Source organism: Camelina sativa, chromosome 13 (assembly GCF_030686135.1).
Source record: "Camelina sativa cultivar CO46 ecotype springtype chromosome 13, ASM3068613v1".
Classification (NCBI taxonomy): domain Eukaryota; kingdom Viridiplantae; phylum Streptophyta; class Magnoliopsida; order Brassicales; family Brassicaceae; genus Camelina; species Camelina sativa.
The window spans coordinates 5,554,855-5,577,815 of NC_141892.1; the positions used below are offsets into that span (position 1 = coordinate 5,554,855).

The following is a 22,961-nucleotide window of genomic DNA, read 5'->3' on the forward strand; positions in this document are numbered from 1 at the left end:
GTTGCTCAAAATGTCATTTTACTACCTTAACCGTACATAACAACCTAAAATAATGAATGGAAGTGCTGGTGCTACTGCTTACTTTGTGAGTACCTTGGATACTTGGCATGGGGCAGATTAGGACATTTAAATGTGACAATGTGCAAATATGTGCTTCTTCATCAAGAAAACGGCGTTAATCACTTTGGTTGGCTTGATAGAAGCATCCAAGCCCGTCTAGCTCAGTTGGTAGAGCGCAAGGCTCTTAACCTTGTGGTCGTGGGTTCGAGCCCCACGGTGGGCGCGACATTTAGTGTTATTTTATCTTTGTTTTTTAAATATAACTTATGATTCATTTATGAAGTATTCAGTGTCCATATTTGTATTTGTAATGCTTATGATAATCGAAAAAGAGCAAAACGAAATACAAACCAGTAACCAAAATGAAAATTTTAATTGAAACCGGAAAAAGTAGTAAGTGGGTGTGCCCACTCTCTCTATCTTCGAGTGTGCACCTCTCATCTTTTAAGATTACATAGGTAGAGAGTATGTGAAAGAGAGATTGAGCACTATCCTGAATTCAGGAACACAAATTTCAAAAAACAAAAATGATAAAGTTCGAATCAGGAAGAGATTGAGCTTACTCAAATCTTCCTCATTACCCGTATGGTTTCTCTTATTTTTCCAAACAAAAATCCTACCCCATCAAACTCCTAACCCTTTTCCGTCATTGTTTAGGCTTTGGCATCAGTAACTGCTGCGATTGCAGGAGCTGGAGCAACACCACCAGTGGTTGGCCTGAACCAAATTAAAAGAATTGAGAGTGCTGTGTTTTGATGGTAGCAAGTTATGGAAGTAAGTGAAGAGAGAGAGAGAGAGAAGAACTTACAGGCCAACAAACACTTTGAAGGCATCGTATAATCCCCACTGTGCTCCAGTCAATGTACCGATCATAACAATTCTGAGAGGGAGCCCTCTTGTGAACAGTCCCACCATACCTATCTTCTTCACCGCCTGCAAACAATTCAATTACAAAAATTAAATACCATTCCTACTGCAACAGAAATCTATGCTTTTGGCAATTTATTTAGACAAAAGTGACTTACATCTCCAACGGTTGCTCCCTTAGCATTGTTGAGGAATGACACAAGATTGTCTGCTGGATGAGAAACGATTGCACAGAACACTCCAGCAACGTAACCTCCTGCAAAACTCACTCCGAGCTGCAGACCTTTGCTGCATTCACTCTTTGGGTTGGGGATTGCGTACTTGTAGATCATTTCAACAATGGTCTCAAAGGAAGCAAACTTCATCATAGTGTCTGTAACATTTGGAAATATCATTATTACACTTAAACTTTAAAAGAATGCTTCATGACCCCAAGAAACAAAAAGAAAATGAAATTTGCAAAATAGAGGCTTACATGGAATCTGACGTCCCCAGAGTGGGCCAAGACCCTTGTACAAGCTGCAAAAAAGAAAAGAAAAAACAAGAATTCAGACACAAAAGGGTAGCTGTGACAAGGGAGAGGATGTAACTGGCATTGAAAAACTCACCCTCCGAATCCTTCGGACTTGACAAACTTGGGAAATCCATCAGACATTCCCCTGGCAAATCCAGGCTGTGTCTGAACACGGACCTTGACAGCTTCAAATGGGCAAAGTGCAACATCGGCAATGACCTCAGCGGAAGCAGAACCAGCAAGGTAGATGAGGGTCTTGTACTTGGCAGTGTACTCAGGTCCAGCAAGATCAGAGTAAGTCTTCTTGAAGTACTCGTAGAATCCAAACTTGCAGGCACCCTGAGCACTGTAACCCAAAAGAGTAGGAACCCACCCACGGAAAAATCCCTTGACTCCTTGCTCTTTCAGCAAAATTCCGAAACCAGACGAGATGCTCTTGTACTTCGCTGGATCAATCTGAATCGCAAATAACATAATATCAGTGTTGCAACACCAACACAGACCACGTCAAGTAAGTAAATTTCGTAAGAAGAACCACAACTCAGAACAGATCAACGTATTTTGAAATAGAAATGACTGATACAAAGATTAGAAACGTACAACAGAGATCGAACAATTCCTCAAATAATGGAATCCAACACAGATAACAAAACGATAAAGCAAATCACGGATCTATCCAACAAAGACTGAAAACGCAGATCTAGCAACACAGGAACACAGATCCACAAACATGAGCTCAGAAAACATACGAAAGATAAAACGGATCTAAAGTTTCCATACCTGCATATTGCACTTGACGAGATCGAGAGGAGTCACGGTCATGTGAGTGAGACCACAGCTGAGGATTCCACCAAAGGTACAAGCGGCGTAGAAAGCAGGTGAATACATCTCGATCCCTTTCCCTGGCTCGGTGGGAGACGCAATAAGGAAATTCTTCCGGGACAGCATCATCGTCGGAGAGGCACGTGCGGCCGCCGGAGCAGGAGCAGGAGATTTCTCAGCGAATGCAGCGTTGGAGTTGGAATTCAACACCTGGTCGAGGAGGAAAGATCTCGGCGACGAGGAAGATGATGAATAGAGGAAGCTAGGGATCAGAGAATTCTTGGAAGATTCCATCGCGGCGGCGTTTGAAATGAGCAACAGTGGCGACGTCTGATAGCCGATCTCACGCTTGCCCCAAACCAAAAAAGGACCAAATGACTATGAGAGGAGGAGATATTAACCTCTGGGACTCTCAGACTTTTATTGGGCAAATGGGAATCTCATGAAACAGGGCATATACTTTCCCGATAATTACGAAAGTGACATTGTTAGTTTTTTTTATTCTCTCTTAAAGTCTCTTACCAAGTCTCGTGGCCCATGGGCTTTTTCAAGAGACATAAAACCCGTTGACCCATTAAAGGCTGTCTTAACGACCATTTTTATTATATTTGTTTTTATTTTTTATTTTTGTTGGGAAAGTAAACTTTGTAAAACCCTAAATCTCTCCAACCAGAGGAGACAGCTCTCTCGCCGACAATTACGATTCTGCTCTGCTCGTCAACGTTGTAAGTTGTTTCATTCCTTCTTCTTCGTTGTAATCAAACTTGTTCACGAATTAGGTCACAAAGTAGTAGCTTTTGTAGTATTACTTGCTGAAATTAGGGCTTAATTTGCGATTGATAACGAGCTTGGGTGCGAGTCTTATCGTTGTTGTTGTTTTGTGCAGCTGTGGATATTGTGGTATTGAGAAAGATGAGCTTCTTATCTCAGAATGCTCCGGAAAGTAAGAGTAATAAAAGAGAGGAGGTGAAGAAACAGTACAGAGATGTAGAAGATGGGGAAGAGACTGGGTCCGATGATGACACTAGGGGAAAGAGAAGAAAGACGGAGAAGGAGACAGAGAAGGAGAAGGAGAAGCTACAAGAATCTGAACTGGTTCAAATGAAAAATCTTGAGAATTCGTTATTCGGGTCACTCTACTCCCCTCTTACTTTTGGTAAGGAAGAAGAAGAAGATGGTTCTGCTTTGTTTCATGTAGACCGTTCTGCTGTGAGTCAGACTCTGGATCACGAGGATGATGATGATGATGAACAGCTTTCTGATGAAGAGAGTGGTCAAGTTGTGGGAATTAGAAAGGGAGAAGCTGCTTGGGAGGATGAAGAAGAGAAACAGATCAACATTAATATAGCTAGTGTCAACCGTTTGAGGAAGCTAAGGAAAGAGGAGAATGAGGGTTTGATCTCTGGGTCTGAGTATATTGCAAGGCTGAGGGCTCATCATGCTAAGCTAAACCCTGGAACTGATTGGGCTCGGCCAGATTCCCAGATCGTTGATGGTGAGTCTTCAGATGATGATGATGATGATACCCTGGATGGAGGAGTTGATGATATCCTCCGAACAAACGAAGATCTTGTGTTGAAGACCGGTAACAAGCTTTGTGCTGGTCGTCTTGAATACTCAAAGCTCGTGGATGCCAATGCAGCAGATCCTTCAAGCGGCCCAATAAACTCTGTCCACTTCCATCAAAACGCTCAGCTGCTGCTCACTGCTGGATTGGATCGGCGGTTAAGGTTTTTCCAGATTGATGGAAAGAGGAACACTAAGATCCAGAGCATTTTTCTTGAGGATTGTCCTATTCGTAAAGCAGCTTTCTTGCCCAATGGCTCTCAGGTCATTGTCTCCGGAAGAAGAAAGTTCTTTTACAGCTTTGATTTGGAGAAGGCAAAATTTGACAAGATTGGCCCTTTGGTTGGTAGAGAGGAGAAAAGCTTGGAACAGTTCGAGGTGTCACAAGACTCTAACACCATAGCTTTTGTGGGTAACGAAGGTTACATCTTACTTGTGTCTACAAAAACAAAAGAGCTGACGGGAACCCTAAAGATGAATGGATCAGTCAGGTCCTTAGCATTCAGTGATGATGGGAAGCAGTTACTGAGCTCAGGAGGCGATGGGCAAGTATACGTGTGGGATCTGAGAACAATGAAGTGCTTATACAAGGGCGTGGATGAAGGCAGCACATGTGGCACTTCTCTTTGCAGTTCGCTAAACGGAGCATTGTTTGCCTCTGGAACCGACAGAGGGATAGTAAACATTTACAAGAAATCTGAGTTCGTGGGAGGCAAGAGAAAGCCGATAAAGACAGTAGACAATCTCACCTCCAACATAGATTTCATGAAGTTCAACCATGATGCTCAGATTCTAGCTATAGTCTCAACGATGAACAAAAACAGCATTAAGCTGGTCCATGTTCCGTCCCTAACGGTCTTCTCAAACTGGCCGCCACCAAACAGCACAATGCATTACCCTCGGTGCCTAGACTTCAGCCCCGGAAGTGGTTTCATGGCTATGGGAAACGCTGCCGGAAAAGTTTTGCTGTACAAACTGCATCATTACCAGAATGCTTGAAGTTTTGGTATTACCAAGGACAGTTTTGGAATTTGTCGTGTCTTTACTTTTGTCGCAGTGCTACTCTTTTTATGTTATCAATTTTCCTATCCAATTTACGATCAATGAAGATTTTTTCTTTCTGATTCTTGGAATCGAGTGGGCCAAAGTCTTTCTTTTCTCACGTTTTTGTCAAACATCAAAAAAACACTTGTGGTGGTTACCATCTCAAATAAAAATGCAGGAGAAAAAGAAAGATGTCGACATTGTTTTTCACTTATTAACACTTCTAGTGGCTTACCCAAAGCTGAAAGGGTATCTCGATTAAGAGATTGAATCTGGACCGTATATTCTGTGACAAGGGCAAACAAAGCAGTATCTCACGTCCTCGTAAGTCTAATTATGTCTTAAGCCGCAGTTTCACTTCTTAAACCCACCCCCAAAAAAAGCACAACATTTATTTCCTTCGGAGCCTGGCCGGCGAATCGGACCGGTCGATTCAGGTGTGTCCGAAGGAATCTCGAGGAAAGCTTGAAGCTTTTTTACACGCTGATCCATTTTAGGTACTAATCTCTATAATTCGACGACTTCTTTCGGTTGCTCTGGGTTTTGTTCTTTATTACGATCGTCTTTTTTTTTTTTTGCTATTTTCTGTTTCAATTTCTCAAATGATTCATCATTTCTTGCATTTGAGTGATGAAGAAACACCAAACTACACATTTTCAGGTTTATATGCTACACATTCTTCTTTGTTTAACTGAAATTTATAACAGATCCATTTGGGTTTTGACTCCATCAAAAGAACTGTACAATTGTTCCTCTTTTAGTGTTTGTTTATATGGTATGGTTGTTTGATTTTTAATTGGAAAGTAGCCATCTTTTGTCTCCCCTAGTCAGCATTGTATTTATTTGTTGAATAAAGTGTTTTCATAATCATTCCTTTTACAGAGTTCTCTACCTCATTCCCTAACCTTAAGATATTTAGATCCCTTGAGAAAGACCTGATCTTTTTTTTTCTTACTTCTGTGAATTTGAAAGCTGCAGGTTCCCACAGTAAACAATCACAGCTGTACCATTTGTCGAGATCACAATACTCCAGTCTCTTAGAATTCAGCAAAGCTTCACTACTGAGTAATGACGGCTTCATTGCAGTTGTACGGAGTTAAAGCTCCAGGGCTTGCTTTATGTTCAAAGAGGCTTGAGTTTGGCTCAAAGGGGATTAGTAATTCAGTTACCTTGGCCTCTAGTTGTGCAGTCTTTAGAACAGTAGAGCATTCTTGTAGGAATATAGCTTTGAGAGTTAGTTGTGAAGCTGTAAGAGTTGATTTGCTTGAAAGAAAAGAGCCCGAGACATGTAATTCAAGCGGAACTGGCAAAGACTTGACATGTGTAATGAAATTTGGCGGCTCATCAGTGGCGTCAGCAGAGAGGATGAAAGAAGTGGCCAATCTTATACTCAGCTTTCCAGATGAGAGGCCCGTTATTGTGCTATCAGCAATGGGAAAGACGACTAATACGCTTCTGAAGGTAATACAACTATATTACTCTTTCCTACTTCTTTCATATGGTGTTTCTTTTAGTGGTAGAATTAATTAGTTCCTTGGCTTCTCGCTTTTATTAGGCTGGAGAGAAGGCTGTTACCTGCGGTGTCACTAACGTAGAAAGTATTGAAGAATTGAACTTTATAAAAGAACTCCATTTAAGGTTAAAGAAAATACTGTTTTCTCATGTGTATATGATTGTTTATTTAGTTTTCATAGTCCAAATTTAACCTCATTCTCATGGGAAATAAAATTCTCTATGTCCAGAACTGCTCATGAGCTTGGAGTGGAAACAGCGGTTATTGAAAGTAATTTCCTTGGTTCTCTTTCTGGATGCTTGATTTATCAACCATTTCGCCTATTTGTAGTTTAAGAATTTTTCTTTGCTCATTCAGTTGGTTTTTTTCGTCTCTGAATCCATTTTTCTGGTTAATCCATTTGTAGAGCACTTAGAGGGACTTCACCAGCTTCTCAAAGGCATATCAATGATGAAAGAGTTAACCTTACGTACAAGGGACTACCTGGTTTCATTTGGAGAGTGCATGTCCACAAGGCTATTCTCTGCGTATCTCAATAAAATTGGCCACAAAGCACGTCAAGTATGTTGCTTTGTAACACCCTGGTCCTAGCATAACCTTGACACTATATAATTGCAGTTCTTGTCAGACAGATTATAGAAACTTGAGAATGCCAATGCTCACAATTATGTACTCAACATAAGTTTGTCAGTTTGATTCATGACTTGATGAGTTGTTCGCTTGTTGTTGGCAGTATGATGCATTTGAGATCGGGGTTATTACAACAGACGATTTTACAAATGCTGATATACTTGAAGCAACATACCCTGCCGTGTCAAAAACACTAGTTGGTGACTGGAGCAAGGAAAATGCAGTCCCTGTTGTTACTGGCTTCCTCGGAAAGGTTTACATTTTTCTGACTGTTTTTGTTATTCCCGTGGATAGAAAAATATGTAGTACAGAACTCTGATATTCATGTATTCTATATATTGGAATGGCTTTTGCACAAAGCTGTTTTGCTTATTGTGTCTTTCAATCTCGCCTATGTATGTGTTTCTGCAGGGATGGAGGTCTTGTGCTATAACTACGTTGGGTAGGGGTGGTAGCGATTTGACGGCTACAACTATTGGGAAAGCGTTAGGACTGCGGGAAATTCAGGTATTTGATGGGTTTAGCCAATATTTCATCATGAAGATGGAAGTTTGTTAAGCAAAACTTTCTTAGTTTAAGAAAATCTGGTGCAGGTTTGGAAAGATGTAGATGGAGTTTTGACTTGTGATCCGAACATATATTCTGGAGCTCAGTCTGTTCCATACTTGACGTTCGATGAGGCAGCTGAGCTTGCTTACTTTGGCGCCCAGGTAATCTCGTAGATTATCTATGCTGATGAGTTCTCCTCCTTCTGATGGCTGAGCATATTCCTCTTCCATTTCAGGTGTTGCATCCACTGTCTATGAGGCCAGCAAGAGACGGTGACATTCCTGTGAGGGTTAAGAACTCATACAACCCCACCGCTCCAGGAACTGTCATCACCAGATCAAGAGACATGAGTAAGGTTCGTGAAACAAATGTGTTTATAAACTCGTTGAATTTAAACTTCAATGACCCCTTCTTCCTCCTTTAATTACTTGTAGGCCGTGCTGACTAGCATTGTTCTGAAACGTAATGTGACCATGTTGGACATAGCAAGCACCCGTATGCTTGGCCAATATGGTTTCCTTGCCAGGGTAAATATAATTGGATAATGATGTCTTTGTTCGACTGTGTTTAATATCTCACTGCAAAGCATGCACACTGTCTCGTGTGCAGGTGTTTACCACATTTGAAGATTTAGGCATATCGGTCGATGTTGTAGCAACAAGTGAAGTTAGTATATCATTGACATTGGATCCTGCAAAGCTCTGGGGTAGAGAGTTAATCCAGAGGACAAATGTAAGACTCTTTTTACTTTGATACATTGTTTCTTTTGTGAGAGTCATTCGTAGTATTGGTAAAATGATTGGGTGTGAACAGGAACTGGATAATTTGGTAGAAGAGCTAGAGAAGATTGCTGTTGTGAAATTGCTTCAGCGCAGATCAATCATCTCTTTGATAGGAAATGTTCAGAAATCCTCACTCATATTAGAGAAGGTTAGTGAGAGTAAACTGTCTTGTGTTCTCTTTTGAACTCGAGGTTTTGACTTTTTAAGTTAATAAGAATGGAATGAACAACAAAACAGGTGTTCCAAGTACTTAGAAGCAATGGAGTGAATGTGCAGATGATCTCGCAGGGTGCATCTAAGGTTAAATTCTGCTACTACATGTGAATACATATAGTGATGAATATAAATATGGTATTGTTATATGATGAATGGAGATGTTTTGTGTGTCAGGTAAACATCTCATTGATAGTGAATGATGAAGAGGCAGAGCAATGTGTGAGGGCTCTCCACTCCGCCTTCTTTGAGAACGCTTCGTAGTGCAACACAGAAGAATAGCACCATGCCACTCCTACCACTCTACTTATGTACGTGTAGTTCAATGCTAAGAATGTGACAAGACTTGAAACAACTTTTTTCACATTCTTGTTCTCATTATTGTTGTTTGTAGTTCTTGACTTGGTTGTAATACAATCACATAATTTGAGCAAAAGCCAATAATCATAAATGGGTTAAAATCTTTTGCAATTAATGATATAAACCTCTCAGTTTTGCAGGGTTAAAGATTTTATGGGTATAGGATGTAGTTTTCTTAATTTTGACACACAAAAAAAAAAGAACTAACTTTCATAAACTATGTTCCTCCAGTAATATTTTTTTACCTTCAAAGTACAGTACAATCATTAAAGTGTAAGTATAGCAACATACAATTAATTCAGTGTAGAGAAAAAAAAAAAAACAAGAAATAGGGAATGTGAAAGAGTGGGGAATTCAAAGTGCAGGCTTTGAAAGTAGTATGCAAACAATTTTTGATGATACCGAAAAGACCCTTCCTGAAAAGCATATGATCAGTTACTTGACCATGGTTACATCCGACCGACCAGTCCCAGTCAACGAGAAATACACATCTGATGATATCTGTTACGTAAGAAGGCCTTTCTTCTGTGACTGTAACGGCTTTCCAATTCTTTTTTTTCTTTCTTTTAAAAATAAATATAAAGTGGTCCGACAAACGCAATCCCTCGAAGATTGTTTTAGTTTATGTTTTAATTTATTTTATTATCTTTAAGGGCAAAGAATTTAGATTTAGTTTAGACTAAATCAGCTTTAGTTTATACACCAAATCTAGAACCAAATGAAAGGACATATAACTCTTCGGACTCACTTCAATCTTAAGCCATCCTCCTTTGTCTTTTTTTTTAATACATTACTATATGAAAGACATGAATAGAGTTATATGCCTCTTATCTTTTATTTTTAATTCAAAAAATAAATTCACAGAAATGTTATCAAATAGATGTAAAACATAAATAATTTAGGGGATTTTCTTCATATATAATCTATGAAAAGATGAGGTGAGGTGAACTTTAAATTTCATAACAAAGTTGTTTTGTGCTGACAACGATAATATTTTGTTTTACCTTTATTTTTTTTTGGTTTTTTTTTTTGGGGAGGGGTTGGTCAAACATGAGAAACAAGAAGGCAAGTTTGCAGATAAGAAGAAACAAAAGGCAGAAGCATGCATGAAAGCCTAAAAAGCATGTGACCAACTTTGTGAAAATTCAACTTCTTCCTTTTTCAGCCTTTTGCTTAATTTATCTACAAACAATCCACACTATATATGGATTTTAACAGTTTTACCTAACAGGGACTTGTAACGTTTTAATAATCCTATATAATGAAAAAAGATGCTATAGCATTGGCAAGAACACATGCCAACTTGTAAAATTTTCCTTGCATCAAGAACATTGACATATTTCTGATGGTAGCATTAGCAAGTACGATGGTGGCAACTCTATCTCTTTTAAAAGTTCATTCCAAGAATATTTATGACTACTTTATTCTATTTTTATAAAACACTAATTAGCCAATTTTCTATAAATATCCCATTATGGGCTAAGAATAATATGTTTACGAAAAATTCGATCTTGATTACCAAAAAAAATATTCCAACTTGTATATCTACTACGCATATATATGTTTATAGATGTGAGATGCTAATTGGATAACAATCCCAAAAATATATATATTCCACTCCTTTTATGATCATATTTGATAATGATTTTATAAGTAGCTTGTTTATAGAGATCGATTAGAGGATTTTTAGCATAAAGTAAATTATGGAATATAATGGCAAACCACCGGCCATATCCAAACATTCGACCTCATCTCTGCGTTACGACTTGCTCACATAATGTTGGCAGCATCAAATTTATTATTCGGCGCGTCTCCATAAAATATACATATATATTGGACCATTTATACATTTTTTTATATATGCATATTGGACCATTTATATTTTGCTTATATTGGACCAATTTTGCAGACAAACCTAGCTATAGCTAGTGTAACTGTGTAAGATATTACTACAGAAAAAGTCGACAAGAAGGATATATATCCATTACCAACAATTCCCTTAATATTCTACTTACCTATATGTAACTGAAATTTAATTATTCTAACTTCTATATTGTTGTAAATTTTTCTAAGAATATTAAATATCTCTTTAAAAATATCATCCTATCATAACCAAGCTAGCTATACAAACCATGTCTATCACATCAATAACTTTGCTATCATCATTTAAATAAAATAAAACTACCAATTAATTTAGAACTTCGCCTTGTATAAATAGTATGCATGCCTCTCCCTCTCCCCCCTCAACCAACTCATAAACACATTCTCTCTCTCTCATTCTCACTCTCTCCTCTTCGTTCTGTCTTAAGAACACAAAAAATGCAATACCAAACAGAAACACGAGGGGCGGTGTCCTACAACAACGGTAAGGTGAACAACATGATGAATGTGTTTCCGTCAGAGACACTGGCGAAGATAGAGTCGATGGCGGCAGAGAATGCGGTGGTTATATTCAGCATGAGCACGTGCTGCATGTGCCACGCTATCAAGCGTCTCTTCCGTGGAATGGGAGTCAGCCCCGTCGTCCACGAGCTTGACCTCCACCCTTACGGCGCTGAGATCCACTGTGCTCTCCTTCGCCTCCTAGGCTGCTCTAGCGGTGGCGCTGCTACTCCGGGGGCACTACCGGTTGTGTTCATCGGAGGGAAGATGGTAGGATCAATGGAGAGAGTGATGGCTTCACATATCAATGGCTCACTCGTCCCTCTTCTCAAAAATGCTGGCGCTCTCTGGCTCTGACGCCATCCCATCATCCTCCGATCCAACCTTTCCTTTTTTTCTTTACTTTCTTTGGTGTTTGAGGACAAAAAAAAACCTTAGGTTAATTCTAATGATGAATTAGTGACAGTGAGAGAGAAGAGTGGTGCGTTTGTTTTAAGCTTAAGCTCTTTGTCTATCTTAATCACACTAATATATAAATGTGTTTACTAAATTCTCAAATTAGCTTTGTTTCTCATCTCTAATTTTACGATTCTCGTCAGTTGATTTTCGAAAAATAAATGGTCAATTTTCAACAAAATAGAAATTATTTTGTCAAAAATTAAGAAAAGAACAACGAGGTTTTTATTTCATGACCTAAAATCTTAACCGTTATAACTGTTAACTGTGTGGGAAAATAATCGCCTCTGGGGGGTCCCCCACTTCAAGATTACGTGGACATCCACAAACAATAATCCGTGATTTTGACCCGACCGTTGCGTCAAGACGAGCCCGTACATCGCTCATCCTATAACGTCACCCACTGATGATTTTTACAGCTACGATTTGTATAATTTTGTTTGCTAATTTAATTTTGCCAAGTAAAAAAATGGAATATACAATAACACAAAGGTCACATACAGTAGTATTCTGAGATTAGAAAGGTTAATTTAACACAATTTTAATACCTCAATAGCTCATCGTGAAAAGAAAAGAAAAAAAGGAAGCTAAAATGGCATATACCGTTAAGAAAAATTATTCATTAGAATAAATTCTTACGTAGACAATAAACGACTTGTAACGTATAAGTCACCCAGAGGGAGATCTCTCGGTCACAGCCTACATGTTTTCATAGGACCTACACAGAATAAAGGGAAAAATACAATTTGGTTTGGGGAATCTAATTGCTAAAAAGCCTATATAGCCTACTACTGATTGACATAATTATGTGTGTTCAATTGCTCGAATAAACGGAAGAATGGAATCAGGATCAGTTGTTAAACAGAATGACGCCAACAGGTCAGAACAAATGGTGCTAACGAGAGATGGTGACACCTCTTTGATCCATTTCATATGTCTGATTCCGATCTCAACCTCTTTCGCATCCGCCACACATTTCAGCAACACGACATGTGCCGTTGTGTGTTCCAAGTGCTCTCGAGCGCACAGCAGCTGCGATGCCTCGCCAAATTGGCCTACACAAACACACACACACACACAGAGACCAAAAGAATCAGCCAGAAACTTTGACTTAATGCAATAAAACAACTAGAAGACATATTTTGTTCTCTCACCGTTGCTGCATAGAATTAAGACAAATGCGTTTAACACTTTTGTTACAACTGTTTTATCCCTCACCCTACACTTTCTATAGACTTCCAAAGCAGCTTCAAGTTTTGTCTCTTTGCATAGGACTTCAATGAGTGACGTATAGATTGTTTCATCTGGTTCAATCCCTTTCTCAAGCATCTTCTGAAACAGCCTCAAAGACTCCTCTGCCTCGCCTTCCTCTGACAGTTTCCTAATAAGTACATTATACGTCGTCAGATTCATTCTGCATCCCTCCACAAACATCTCATCCCACAGTTTCTTCGCTGGACGGATCATTTCCGCACTACAACAAGCTTCAATGAGGGCGTTATAGAGTGACACGTCTGGTTCAAGCCCTTTCTTTTTCATTTCATGCAGAGCATTGTAACCTTCCCTGACTCTCCCGGCCTTGCACAAGAACGATATCATCAGACTGTAACTCTCAACCTCTGAGAAATAACCTTTGCTTGACAAAACCTCAGAAACCTTTACCAGATGGTCACTCTTGTCGTGCCTGCAAAGATTCTTACTCAACTTGCTCAGAGTCCGAATCGCAGGCAATTTCCCTGTACTCACCATAAAATTCAAGAAATCAACAGCAGAATCTTGATCCACTGTAGAGACTGATCCGATTAAAGAGTCTAAGACATCATTATCAATGGGGAAATTCCCACTCACAATCACATCAGCCACTTCCTTAGCCTCTGTTAATCGTTTAGCTGAAATCAAAGCCAATATGAAAGCTCTGTAATCGCTGCTCCTAGGTGCCACTCCGAGCTTTCTCTTCTTCTTTAGCACGACCTGTCTCTCATAAAGATTTCCAGTGACTACAAATGCTTCAGCTATGATTCTATAAGCCATAAAATCAGGTTTGCAATCTCTATTCCTCAGCTCTTCCAATATATAGAAAGCGTCTATCTCTCGTGACGATTTGCAAAGACCATTGAGAATCAACAGTGCAATGATCGAGCCATTGATGTTCGAGTTAGCAGCCTTTTTAACCTCATCAACCAATCTCAAGATCTGATCCGTTTCAGAACTTCTACAAAACTTTCCTATATACACGCCGAAACCAACAGTATTCAAAGAAATACCTCTTTGACGCATTTTAACAAACAGTTTCTGAGCATAATCATAACACTCATCAGAAGTCAAAGCAGCTAAAAGACGATTACAAACATCGGGATGAATCTCCCGACCCGTGGAAAGAGCTTCTTCTAAAACCCAGAACGCGTTTTGAGCTTTCTTACCCAACACAAGCGCATCGATGAGGGAGCGATACACGGAAGAATCGAGAACGATTTTGTGCGATTTGACTTGTTTAAAGAGAGCGTCCATAGCGGAGAACTGACGAGAAAGCGAAAGAGACTTGAAGATAGAGTGGTAAGAGAGTGAATCGTGAGAGTAACCTGGTTGCTGAGCAGCCCAATTGAAGAAACCGAGAGCGAGGGAATGGTGGTTTAGGAGAAACGGGTCAATGACTCGAGCCACAAGCGAAGGACTTATCGAGTTGCGAAAGCCGAGACCGTGAAGACTCTGTTCAACCGATGGACTCCATACCCGAGCTGATCGAGAGCTTCCGGAAACCTTCAGAAGCTCACGGCCGATCCTCACCGCAAGCTCCGCCGCAGGGCTCATGGTCGGAGTCCTTAAAAATAAAAATAAACGGTTAATTAAAGTCCCGCCGAGAACCTGACGTCATCATTTCAGGTCAGTGACAAGTTAAGAGGAAGAAGCATGAAACCGGTGAACCTGTTTCATTGGTTTAGCCGAATGGGCCATTACAACTTTGCATCCGTAATTTACTATCCATTTTTGGCCCATCAAAGTATCTGCTAATATCTGACAAAACACTCACAATGTTTCTCATTTAAATTATTCACATGTGATTTTCTATCTAGAAGAAAAATTATTAGTTTCTAGAAGAAAATGACATGGGCATAGCAACCACCGCAAAATATAAAAATATTATTAACCTAAATGGAACTACTTCTAGATTAGGTTTGATGTTTGATACAATTTTGGTTTTATTTTAAGAACCAAAAGAAAAAAAAAAATTGAGGATAAAAAAAAACAGCTTCATATTAGTTATTGTGGCATGGTCGGTTAAGATCAGGTAAATCAGATTAATAATTGGCGACCAGAAAAGAAAATCGGATTCATAATCTCTATCCCTAAAGTGACTAAGGTTAGGGACCCATTAGATTAAAGCCTGTAAGAGAGAAGGAAAAATATACTTAATGGTTTAAGAAAAATCAAACTATTGTGTCTACTTGGGAATAATAGACTTCAGATACAATAAGGAAAGTGAAAAAGTTGGATATGATACCGAAAGAAGAAGATATGATTGAGGAACAGGAAAGGAAGATATGTCATCGACTTATCAAGTCTCCACGTGAATTTGACATAACTCGATCACATTCTAAGAAATATAAGATAATGGAGTGGGAACAATGGAAGTGACTCCAAATTGCAAAATTTAGCATTTGTAAGTTTGTTTAAATCAAGCACAAAAGTGTGTGTACTTGGTCCCATACCCATATTACCTACTTCTGTTTGTTCCTTTGTTTCATTCCAAGATGCTTCCCTGTAAATTGTAAATCCCCATATCATCAACCCATTTGCTTTATCATCATCTTTTCATATTTGTTCAAACCATTCTAATCTGCATTGTCTATGTTGTTTCTCACAGATGGCTAGGTTCATCCAATCCTTATTACCGCTAACAAGTTCCTACTTGATTTACCAAAACAAAACTATATGTGCTTCTACTGCTATGGAAAAGGCCGGTTTAGGATGATTAATAATAGAGGTGAAGAAACTTATATCATTACGAGTTGTAATATTAAAAAAAAAACACTGAAGCAAACAACAGTACCTGATGTCGTGGACAGCTTCACTTGTCTGAATCAACTAGCCCCAAAGTCTTCCTTATTTTGTCACGGAGCTCCCATATGCTTCCTCGAAAAAGTACTCTTTCTTTACTTTTCTGCAGGATGGTCATCAATCCAAATGCATTTTCTTCTTGTCGGAGACAGCAAGATCAACAATGCAGTACTCTCTATATTTGAAAATTATTACAACATAATGCCTTCCTCAATCACTCCAAGTGAGCAAGAGCCAGCATACATGTTGTTTCAAATAAAATAAAATTAATCTTTATGCAAAGCAGCAACAAAGTTAACACAAGTTTTCTAACCAAATACAGAATGAGTTTGTACCAACCAGTCACGCTGGCTATATATCCAGATTTCAACCGAATGCATACTTTTTTCTAGCATACAAGATATGGATCGACCATATCACTGCAGGAAGGGATATCAAAAATCAAGTTCTACACGAAAAAAAGCAATAGCAAAAGTTGATTTTGCAGCCACTATTTATGTATACTTTATTTGCAAATGACTTGTAAATTTAGTATTAATGGCTCATGAACGCCACATAAAATCACGAAACTTTCCAATATTGAAACTCAAATCACGATAAAATAGTAATACCTGAGATGATTGATGATTGTAATTAAGGATAGCTACTCCACCGATGAATTTGCGCGTCATGTAACCACAACAGTAGGGGCTCATCTGTAATGGCCCTCCAACTTGATCTTGATGTGATCTTGATAGAGAACGGCCAACCAAAATTTTGTAGCTTTCTTGGTGTTGGTCACCACTGTCATCAAGCTAAAAGGCGTGAGATACTGTTGCAACCAATTCACTGCTACATCAAGAGCTTTCAAGCAATCATGGTTCTCTATAAAAGTCATTTCATTCTCTAGTATCGTGTGGCAACTCAAGCACAAAAATGAAGGTATGGTCCATATCTACAAAAAAAAGTTAACTAACTTGTAGCTAACACTTACAAAGCTTATTTTCTGGCAGTTTTGGGGCTGGATGCATCATAAGTTCCGCGAGAATAGCAAAGAACCATTGAAAGATTCTACAACTGGTAATACTACTGTACTTCTCGGATGCTTCGTTTCTTGTCAAATATGTACAAATAGGAAGCGTATTTGAATCCTAGGAGAATTAAGCAAGCATTTCAGGGGCGAGTAATTATCTCACTACTTTAACATTCATTTCTAGAAAAATAAACTGCTGACCTGATTAAAGACTAGGATCATGCACTCGTGTTCAAAGCATTGTGATTGGAGTCAGCTAGCTGAATAAAAATCCCACCTACTCAATTTGCGAGTGTTAGCAGCCAAAGTAGATCTCTCCCAAGCAAGTATCATCCAGTAAATGTCATGCACCCACGTGCCTGTTGCAACAACAACACAGTTTCCCTATTTCCTAAGCAAAGCATATTTTCCATGTTCATACTTTTCTAAAAAACAAAGAATTACATTTCAGGTAACAGCTATTCCATCCTTTCATCTCATCCATCCCTTGATAGCCAAGATGTTTACCCCGCAGCATGTGCTGGCTCCAGATACAATACTGGATTCAGAAAACAAGTCAATCTGTTCCAGGAAAGCTCCTTCGCAGGACCCATGGAAAATATAGAAGAACACCTCAAGGATGAGAGAAACAGTGACTTCTTTGATGGATTTCTAGCCATTGGAACCCTTGGTGGAGAAACACTTCATGATGAACCAGCAACACCGACATTTGGCATGTCATTTGAGGACCCAGCATTAGATAATGCGGATGTGACTGAGAATGATTTGAAGCTCATTAGCAATGAATTGGAGAAGTTCCTTGAGGCTGAAGCTAAAGAAGGACACCACCAACCATCAGGAAGAAACAGCGACACTAACACTATTGCATCCACCATTGAGGCCATTGAGGGACTAGATGCTGAAGAAGATAATCAGCCAATGAAGTTCCCACTCCAAGAATATCTTTTTGGCTCTCTAAACGAATTCCCAGAAACAAAGATTGCAGGAAAGAAGGAAAGGGCATCACTTGGTGAACTGTTTCAAATAACAGAAGGGCAAGATAAACACTCAGAAAACACATATGGGAAGAAAAAGAAGCAAACCAGTTCAGCTCACAAGTCCGCAAAGCATCTTGTGAAGAAGGTACTGAAAAAGATACACCCGTCCTCAAGGAGCTCTGTCAGTGGTAAAACTGAAGTGGATTCCCCAAAGAAGAAGTTCCAAAAGGTTGGCTTTGTCTGCTCTGATTTTTCAAAACTTATAATCTAAAACGCATGCATACTACATACCACATCTTGAATTATACACCAAACTTTAGATGATTTATTCTTACTTTGATAGCATTTTCTAGAGCTTTTCTATAAATTTGCAGAATTAGCTATAAATGCACCAATGGAAAGTTATTCCTAACAAACTTGAATTCCATGTGAGGAGTGCAGATGGTACAAGTTTTCCATAAGAAAGTACATCCAGAAGACTCCATAATGGAAAGCGAAACATACAGCAGCATGGAAAATCCAAAAAACAGCAAAGGAAATTCTATTGACTTAACGTTCGAGAAGGTGAACCCCTGTCATGAGGCAAGTAAAAGATGTATCCAGTATGAGGTGAGAAGTTCTCGCTCAGCTAAAAACGGAGAACACTGGATCAAAACAGATGAAGACTGTAAGTGCACCATCACATGCAACTAGTAGAATTGTTTGCATAATCCCATCTATCTCCAAGGAAGAATATGATTCTAAGTTTTCACACATATTTAGGATAGCTATTAGAAAAACAATTTTTTTGATACATTGACATTTAGACATTCACAAGTGTTCTGGTTGTAGCCGAACCAGCTAATAATCCATAATTGCTTTGCAGACTTCGTGTTGGAGCTGTAGGAAAGAGATCAGAAGAACTACGTAAATTAAGAAGTGTGAGTGTATTATGTCACTTTATGCATGTGTGAATTGTGTGGTATGATTAAGGAAAATGTGTTCAAACTTACTGGGAACGTTTACTACTCCCCTCTATGTAATAATAAATGTTACTGGGTGTTATAGCACGATATCTCATATATATTGTTTGGAGTACTAAAACTAAGAGAATGCACGCATAGATTCAAATCCAATTATGTTTCAACTTCAGAAGAGAGACACGTTATTTCTCTCTCAACTGATAAAGCCACAAAAGAACTTACATAGACAATCCACCATAAAGGACAAGCGGCTATCTTAAATTTTTATGCATTAATAAACCTATGCCGGGGTAAAAGCCTATATCATTATCTTGCAACAATAACCAAAAAAAACTAGCATTCGAGCCAAACCTGTTGTAGACCTTCCGCAATAGGGAACATTGAACTAAAGTGGTGGACGTTCTGCAAGAAGAAGACCACCTGTGTCCATTCTCCATGACTGGTCGACCAAGGCTGCTAACTCTCTTCAGCAAGGTTCATACAAAAAGCGAGAGAGGAACACTAGTAGTCAATGTTAAAGGGAGACATTGAATTCATGACTCTTATGAGAGATCAAACTGAGTGAAATTAGGACTATACAATAAAATTCCGAACAGCTAATTGCGCAGAAGAGGCACTGATTCAATTTTCATACCTTTTCATGAAGGGAAAGAAACAGTAGAAAATCACAAACGTAGAAGCGATTAGATACAAAAAATGAGCATACCTTAGGTCATGACTTACAACAAGTAAGGTCAGTTCCTTCTTAAGGTGCTTCAAGAGCTTTGCAACATCTGCACGTGCTTTCCAATCTGTTTGCAGACCAAAATCAATGATGAAACCTTCATGATTTTCATGCAAAAAAAGAAAAGAAAATGCAGAGCATATGCAGAGAGAACGACAAAGCAAAAAAACATATTCTGTAAGAAACGAGATGCAGAAAACTCAGAGAGACAAGGACATCAAGAACCTGCCGCTACAACAGAATAGGAAGAAAAAAAATCTACGCAAACCCAAGAATTAGAAGAAGCAGGATGCAAAATTATACCAAGACCAGCGAGAGGCTCGTCCAGTATCAATAAATCTGGAGTTTGGACCTACAAAAGGCAAGACTATTTAGAACAGGTCACAGTTTGGAACAGGTCATAGTTTGGAACACGTCAAAAATTCTTAGTTCTCACCAACTGAATAGCTAGTGCAAGCCTACGCTTGTAGCCTCCACTTAGTAACTGGGGATCTTTATCAAGTGGGATGCTGTCCAATCCAACCTAACAAATTAAAAAAGAAAGCAACTATGAGACGAGATCGCTAGACCACAAATATAACCATTGTCCGAACTAGTAGTAGGAAGAGTGAGATACCCAATTAAATGCTCTCTGGAGATTCGAAGTCAAATGCTCCTTTAACTGCAAACTACCTTTTTGCCTTGGCCAACCAAAAGTAATTTCATCAAGCACATTATCTGCTACAAAGAATCTGACCGCAACCAAAATAAAAAAAAGCCACATCAATATTTTCTTGTCAAATAAAACAAGCAGCATCAAACCTGATATAGTCTGATACGGTAGAACAAAAGATGATAATAATAATGAGTAATACCTCTCTGGAAACTGGAAAACAATGCCCACTTTTTCAGTGGGCAGCAACTCGGAATCCGCCTTTGGCTGGCCATCATCCCCATATCTTTGGATACAAATGGAACCTGATGTTGGTTTGTTTAGTCCAGCAAGAAGCTGCAGAAGAGAAGACGATATAAAACTCAGTAGCTGCTAAGACTACAACTCAAACGTGAAAATTATGTATGATACCTGCAAAAGGGTAGTTTTGCCGCTCCCACTCTTCCCAAAAATCAAGCCAAAGCTGCAAAAAAAAGGGAATTGAGGAACAACAAAATTCTTTTATTAGGCTTATTTAGGCAACGGAGAACCTACCTTTTCTCGCGCAGAGAAAAATTAACTCCATTCAAAATATTCAACTCTGTTCCAGGAGGACGGTAGCAGACATCCCTAACCTTGAAAAAAATACAAACAAGATAAGGCATTATCACCAACCAAATCAATCAAAGATAGCTTAACACATTAGAATGAGTGAGTGACGAAATTTGAAATCCCACCTCGATGCAAGAATAATCGCAAGAGATTAACCGAGGCTTCTTCATCCTCCGAATTTTCAATCTGTAGCAGATACAAAAACACTTTAACGATGTGAGCTATCAAGTAGCAGCGATGAAGAGTAGGAGAAGAATTTAAATGATTGTGGCGGTCATGGCGAAGTGGCGTACGGTTGCTTCCAGCCAATTGCGACGGAGGAGACTGATGCTGGTGGTTCAGCGATGCCGGAGATATATGCTGGGCTCGAAAACGTCGACACTGCCATTGTCAGCAGCTGTATGATCCCTTCGCCAATTTCTCGAATTAAGGAAGTTGAAATCTACGGAGAAACCAAAATACCTATTCGAAATCCCCCGGATGATAGTAAAACCAAAATTGGGCCTTTCATGGGCTATTTAAAGCTATTTTGTTTTCCTTTTTAATGATCTCTATTGTTTGATCACCCGGTTCAAGAGCTGAATGTTATGTCTACACTCTACAGCGGGAAGTAGGAGTGTGCAATATGCTGCAATTGCAAAAGAACACTGAAAAGACAGAGCTGGAGTATAATTATTGTGTTTAGCTTTCAAGAATGATTTAAACGTTAAGAGTTGAGATCGATACAAAAACCCTTTTAAAACATAAAACCCTCAGCTAAAAACCAGTTAAGTAGACAACAGTGTTGAAACCGAAGTCGCAAATCCGACTCGTAACATAAGAAGACTCTTGGTAGTATTTGTATATATAGTGGCACACTTAATCCTTCTCTTTTGGAATGTCCTTCTTCGGAATCTTTGTCTCTATTTCCTTTGGTTTTACGGCCTCAGCTGCCCTGAAATCCACATCAAACTCATTAGTACACACACACAGAGGACTTTGCTTTGTGAAGCTATAGATCTATCACTAATACCAACATTGCTCAATCACACAGTTATGCCTACCCAAACCACTGCCATCATAGATAATCAATCTTTTTATGTTTTACTCAAGTTACAAAATCTCAGATGATCCTAGAACTTAAACAACCGATGATCACAACAAGTATCTTTACAGTATCCACAAGATTTCATTTTGTATAAAGGATGATACTTGGATACAAATTCAATCAAAGAGAACCAATTTGCTTATATTGACATCTAACGGACTAGCTCGTTACTAGTTACTAGCAGCTGCAAATGAAATCCACTAAGCTCACCGTGCTCAAAATCGAAAATGAGAGAGTGAACCGGTTTACGAAATCACAAACCCCAAACCAACATAACAAACCTTCGCAAAACAGAAATCATAAGGAATCAAGAGAGAGAGAGAGAGAGAGAGAGAGAGAGAGAGAGAGAGAGAGAGAGAGAGAGAGGACTTACGACTTGGAGGCGGCAGAGGATTCTTCTTCGAGCCAGTGGCGGATGTGCTTGACGTTACGCCTTACGACGGTGGCAGTTTGCTTGACGTCGCCCTTCAATAACAACACCACGGCGCCAACTCCAACCACCGTCGCTATGAAATTCGTCAAACCCATTCTTCCGATTAAAGATCCGTAAACTCAAATTGCTCTGCTTCTTGTTGGAACGCTAGGGATTTTTTTTAAAGAGGGCTTAAGGTTTTTTTTTTTTTTTACTTGGAGAAGCAGCCAAGGCTGATGATTCGTTCGTCGTGCGTGAGTTCACTGTAAACAGTTTTTTTTTTATGGGCCTTTGTTATGCATATATAGACTCTTTTTAGGTATATTAAAAGCCCATTTAGCTCCACAACATTTTCTTTCTTTAAACCGATCTCCATCGAGTTTCAGACTTAATTTAATTAGACATCACGATCGGTGAAAATAGTCTCTCTTAGTTAAAAGAAACTATGTATTAAACAAGATGAAGCTGTATACTTCATTTGACGTGATGATAGCTCCGGTTGTTATGATTGAGTGCAAGTTTGAGTCGAGAGATATTAATTAAATGATTATCTTATCTCATACTAGAAGATATATATATCAACATATATATATATATATATATATGTGTGTGTACATGTTGTTTTCATTAGCAACTCTATCATCAATAGTAAAGTCAATACAGAATCTCTAATTATTACATATACTTGATCTTATGTGTCTTGTTAACATTGTTTTAGGGGTTGCTTCAC

General features: G+C 38.9%; 7 protein-coding genes, 1 non-coding gene and 1 pseudogene across 15 annotated transcripts; 5 read left to right on the top strand and 4 right to left on the bottom strand.

Moving 5' to 3' along the window:
* Window positions 1-210: 210 nt before the first annotated feature.
* On the top strand, window positions 211-283 carry TRNAK-CUU (transfer RNA lysine (anticodon CUU)). Its single transcript has one exon. It is a non-coding gene; the product is annotated as a tRNA-Lys (tRNA).
* Window positions 284-414: 131 nt separating this feature from the next.
* Window positions 415-2,880, bottom strand: LOC104705671 (mitochondrial phosphate carrier protein 3, mitochondrial). The gene is made up of 6 exons (XM_010455209.2): window positions 2,222-2,880; window positions 1,536-1,897; window positions 1,403-1,446; window positions 1,086-1,300; window positions 869-993; window positions 415-777 (listed from the first exon to the last, which is right to left on the bottom strand). Exons 1-6 carry the CDS (start codon window positions 2,555-2,557, stop codon window positions 714-716), a joined length of 1,146 nt encoding a protein of 381 aa, XP_010453511.1. The 5' UTR covers window positions 2,558-2,880; the 3' UTR covers window positions 415-713.
* A 295-nt stretch (window positions 2,881-3,175) lies between these two features.
* On the top strand, window positions 3,176-4,955 carry LOC104735421 (U3 small nucleolar RNA-associated protein 18 homolog). Its single transcript, XM_010455212.3, has one exon. The coding sequence runs from the start codon at window positions 3,176-3,178 to the stop codon at window positions 4,826-4,828; it is 1,653 nt and encodes a 550-aa protein (XP_010453514.1). The 3' UTR covers window positions 4,829-4,955.
* On the top strand, window positions 4,926-9,023 carry LOC104735422 (aspartokinase 2, chloroplastic). 2 transcript variants are annotated; one of them, XM_087480420.1, is made up of 14 exons: window positions 4,926-5,370; window positions 5,852-6,334; window positions 6,429-6,511; window positions 6,616-6,656; window positions 6,793-6,947; window positions 7,120-7,269; window positions 7,428-7,523; window positions 7,610-7,726; window positions 7,801-7,920; window positions 8,000-8,092; window positions 8,175-8,297; window positions 8,379-8,495; window positions 8,585-8,647; window positions 8,738-9,023. In XM_087480420.1, exons 2-14 carry the CDS (start codon window positions 5,942-5,944, stop codon window positions 8,822-8,824), a joined length of 1,638 nt encoding a protein of 545 aa, XP_087336546.1. In that variant the 5' UTR covers window positions 4,926-5,370; window positions 5,852-5,941; the 3' UTR covers window positions 8,825-9,023. The 2 variants fall into 2 exon arrangements, with proteins under 2 accessions (XP_087336546.1, XP_010453516.2); XM_010455214.3 differs by having other exon boundaries at window positions 4,932-5,370; window positions 5,846-6,334.
* A 2,126-nt stretch (window positions 9,024-11,149) lies between these two features.
* Window positions 11,150-11,860, top strand: LOC104735423 (glutaredoxin-C8 pseudogene; annotated as a pseudogene). The gene has a single exon (XR_015578784.1). The product of XR_015578784.1 is annotated as a glutaredoxin-C8 pseudogene (transcript).
* Window positions 11,861-12,358: 498 nt separating this feature from the next.
* On the bottom strand, window positions 12,359-16,597 carry LOC104735424 (pentatricopeptide repeat-containing protein At5g14080). Of its 5 annotated transcripts, none has more exons than XM_087480423.1 (4): window positions 16,426-16,597; window positions 15,807-15,917; window positions 12,913-15,515; window positions 12,359-12,813 (listed from the first exon to the last, which is right to left on the bottom strand). In XM_087480423.1, the coding sequence occupies exons 3-4, from the start codon at window positions 14,564-14,566 to the stop codon at window positions 12,563-12,565; spliced, it is 1,905 nt and encodes a 634-aa protein (XP_087336549.1). In that variant the 5' UTR covers window positions 14,567-15,515; window positions 15,807-15,917; window positions 16,426-16,597; the 3' UTR covers window positions 12,359-12,562. The 5 variants fall into 5 exon arrangements, with proteins under 5 accessions (XP_087336549.1, XP_087336547.1, XP_087336548.1 ...); XM_087480421.1 differs by having other exon boundaries at window positions 15,807-16,233; window positions 16,426-16,563; XM_087480422.1 differs by having other exon boundaries at window positions 15,807-15,989; window positions 16,426-16,551.
* On the top strand, window positions 16,444-18,886 carry LOC104735426 (protein LAZY 1). 2 transcript variants are annotated; one of them, XM_010455221.3, is made up of 5 exons: window positions 16,444-16,735; window positions 16,807-16,873; window positions 17,278-18,032; window positions 18,245-18,470; window positions 18,669-18,886. In XM_010455221.3, the coding sequence occupies exons 1-5, from the start codon at window positions 16,730-16,732 to the stop codon at window positions 18,686-18,688; spliced, it is 1,074 nt and encodes a 357-aa protein (XP_010453523.1). In that variant the 5' UTR covers window positions 16,444-16,729; the 3' UTR covers window positions 18,689-18,886. The 2 variants fall into 2 exon arrangements, with proteins under 2 accessions (XP_010453523.1, XP_010453522.1); XM_010455220.3 differs by lacking the exon at window positions 18,669-18,886 and having other exon boundaries at window positions 16,648-16,735; window positions 18,245-18,496.
* LOC104735425 (ABC transporter I family member 11, chloroplastic) lies at window positions 18,494-21,433 on the bottom strand. Its single transcript, XM_010455219.3, has 11 exons — window positions 21,026-21,433; window positions 20,858-20,918; window positions 20,676-20,755; window positions 20,553-20,604; window positions 20,344-20,477; window positions 20,106-20,220; window positions 19,926-20,012; window positions 19,793-19,841; window positions 19,472-19,556; window positions 19,117-19,229; window positions 18,494-18,682 (listed from the first exon to the last, which is right to left on the bottom strand). The coding sequence occupies exons 1-10, from the start codon at window positions 21,118-21,120 to the stop codon at window positions 19,151-19,153; spliced, it is 837 nt and encodes a 278-aa protein (XP_010453521.1). The 5' UTR covers window positions 21,121-21,433; the 3' UTR covers window positions 18,494-18,682; window positions 19,117-19,150.
* Window positions 21,395-22,479, bottom strand: LOC104735429 (uncharacterized). The gene is made up of 2 exons (XM_010455222.3): window positions 22,193-22,479; window positions 21,395-21,666 (listed from the first exon to the last, which is right to left on the bottom strand). Exons 1-2 carry the CDS (start codon window positions 22,345-22,347, stop codon window positions 21,591-21,593), a joined length of 231 nt encoding a protein of 76 aa, XP_010453524.1. The 5' UTR covers window positions 22,348-22,479; the 3' UTR covers window positions 21,395-21,590.
* Between the last annotated feature and the right edge of the window lie 482 nt (window positions 22,480-22,961).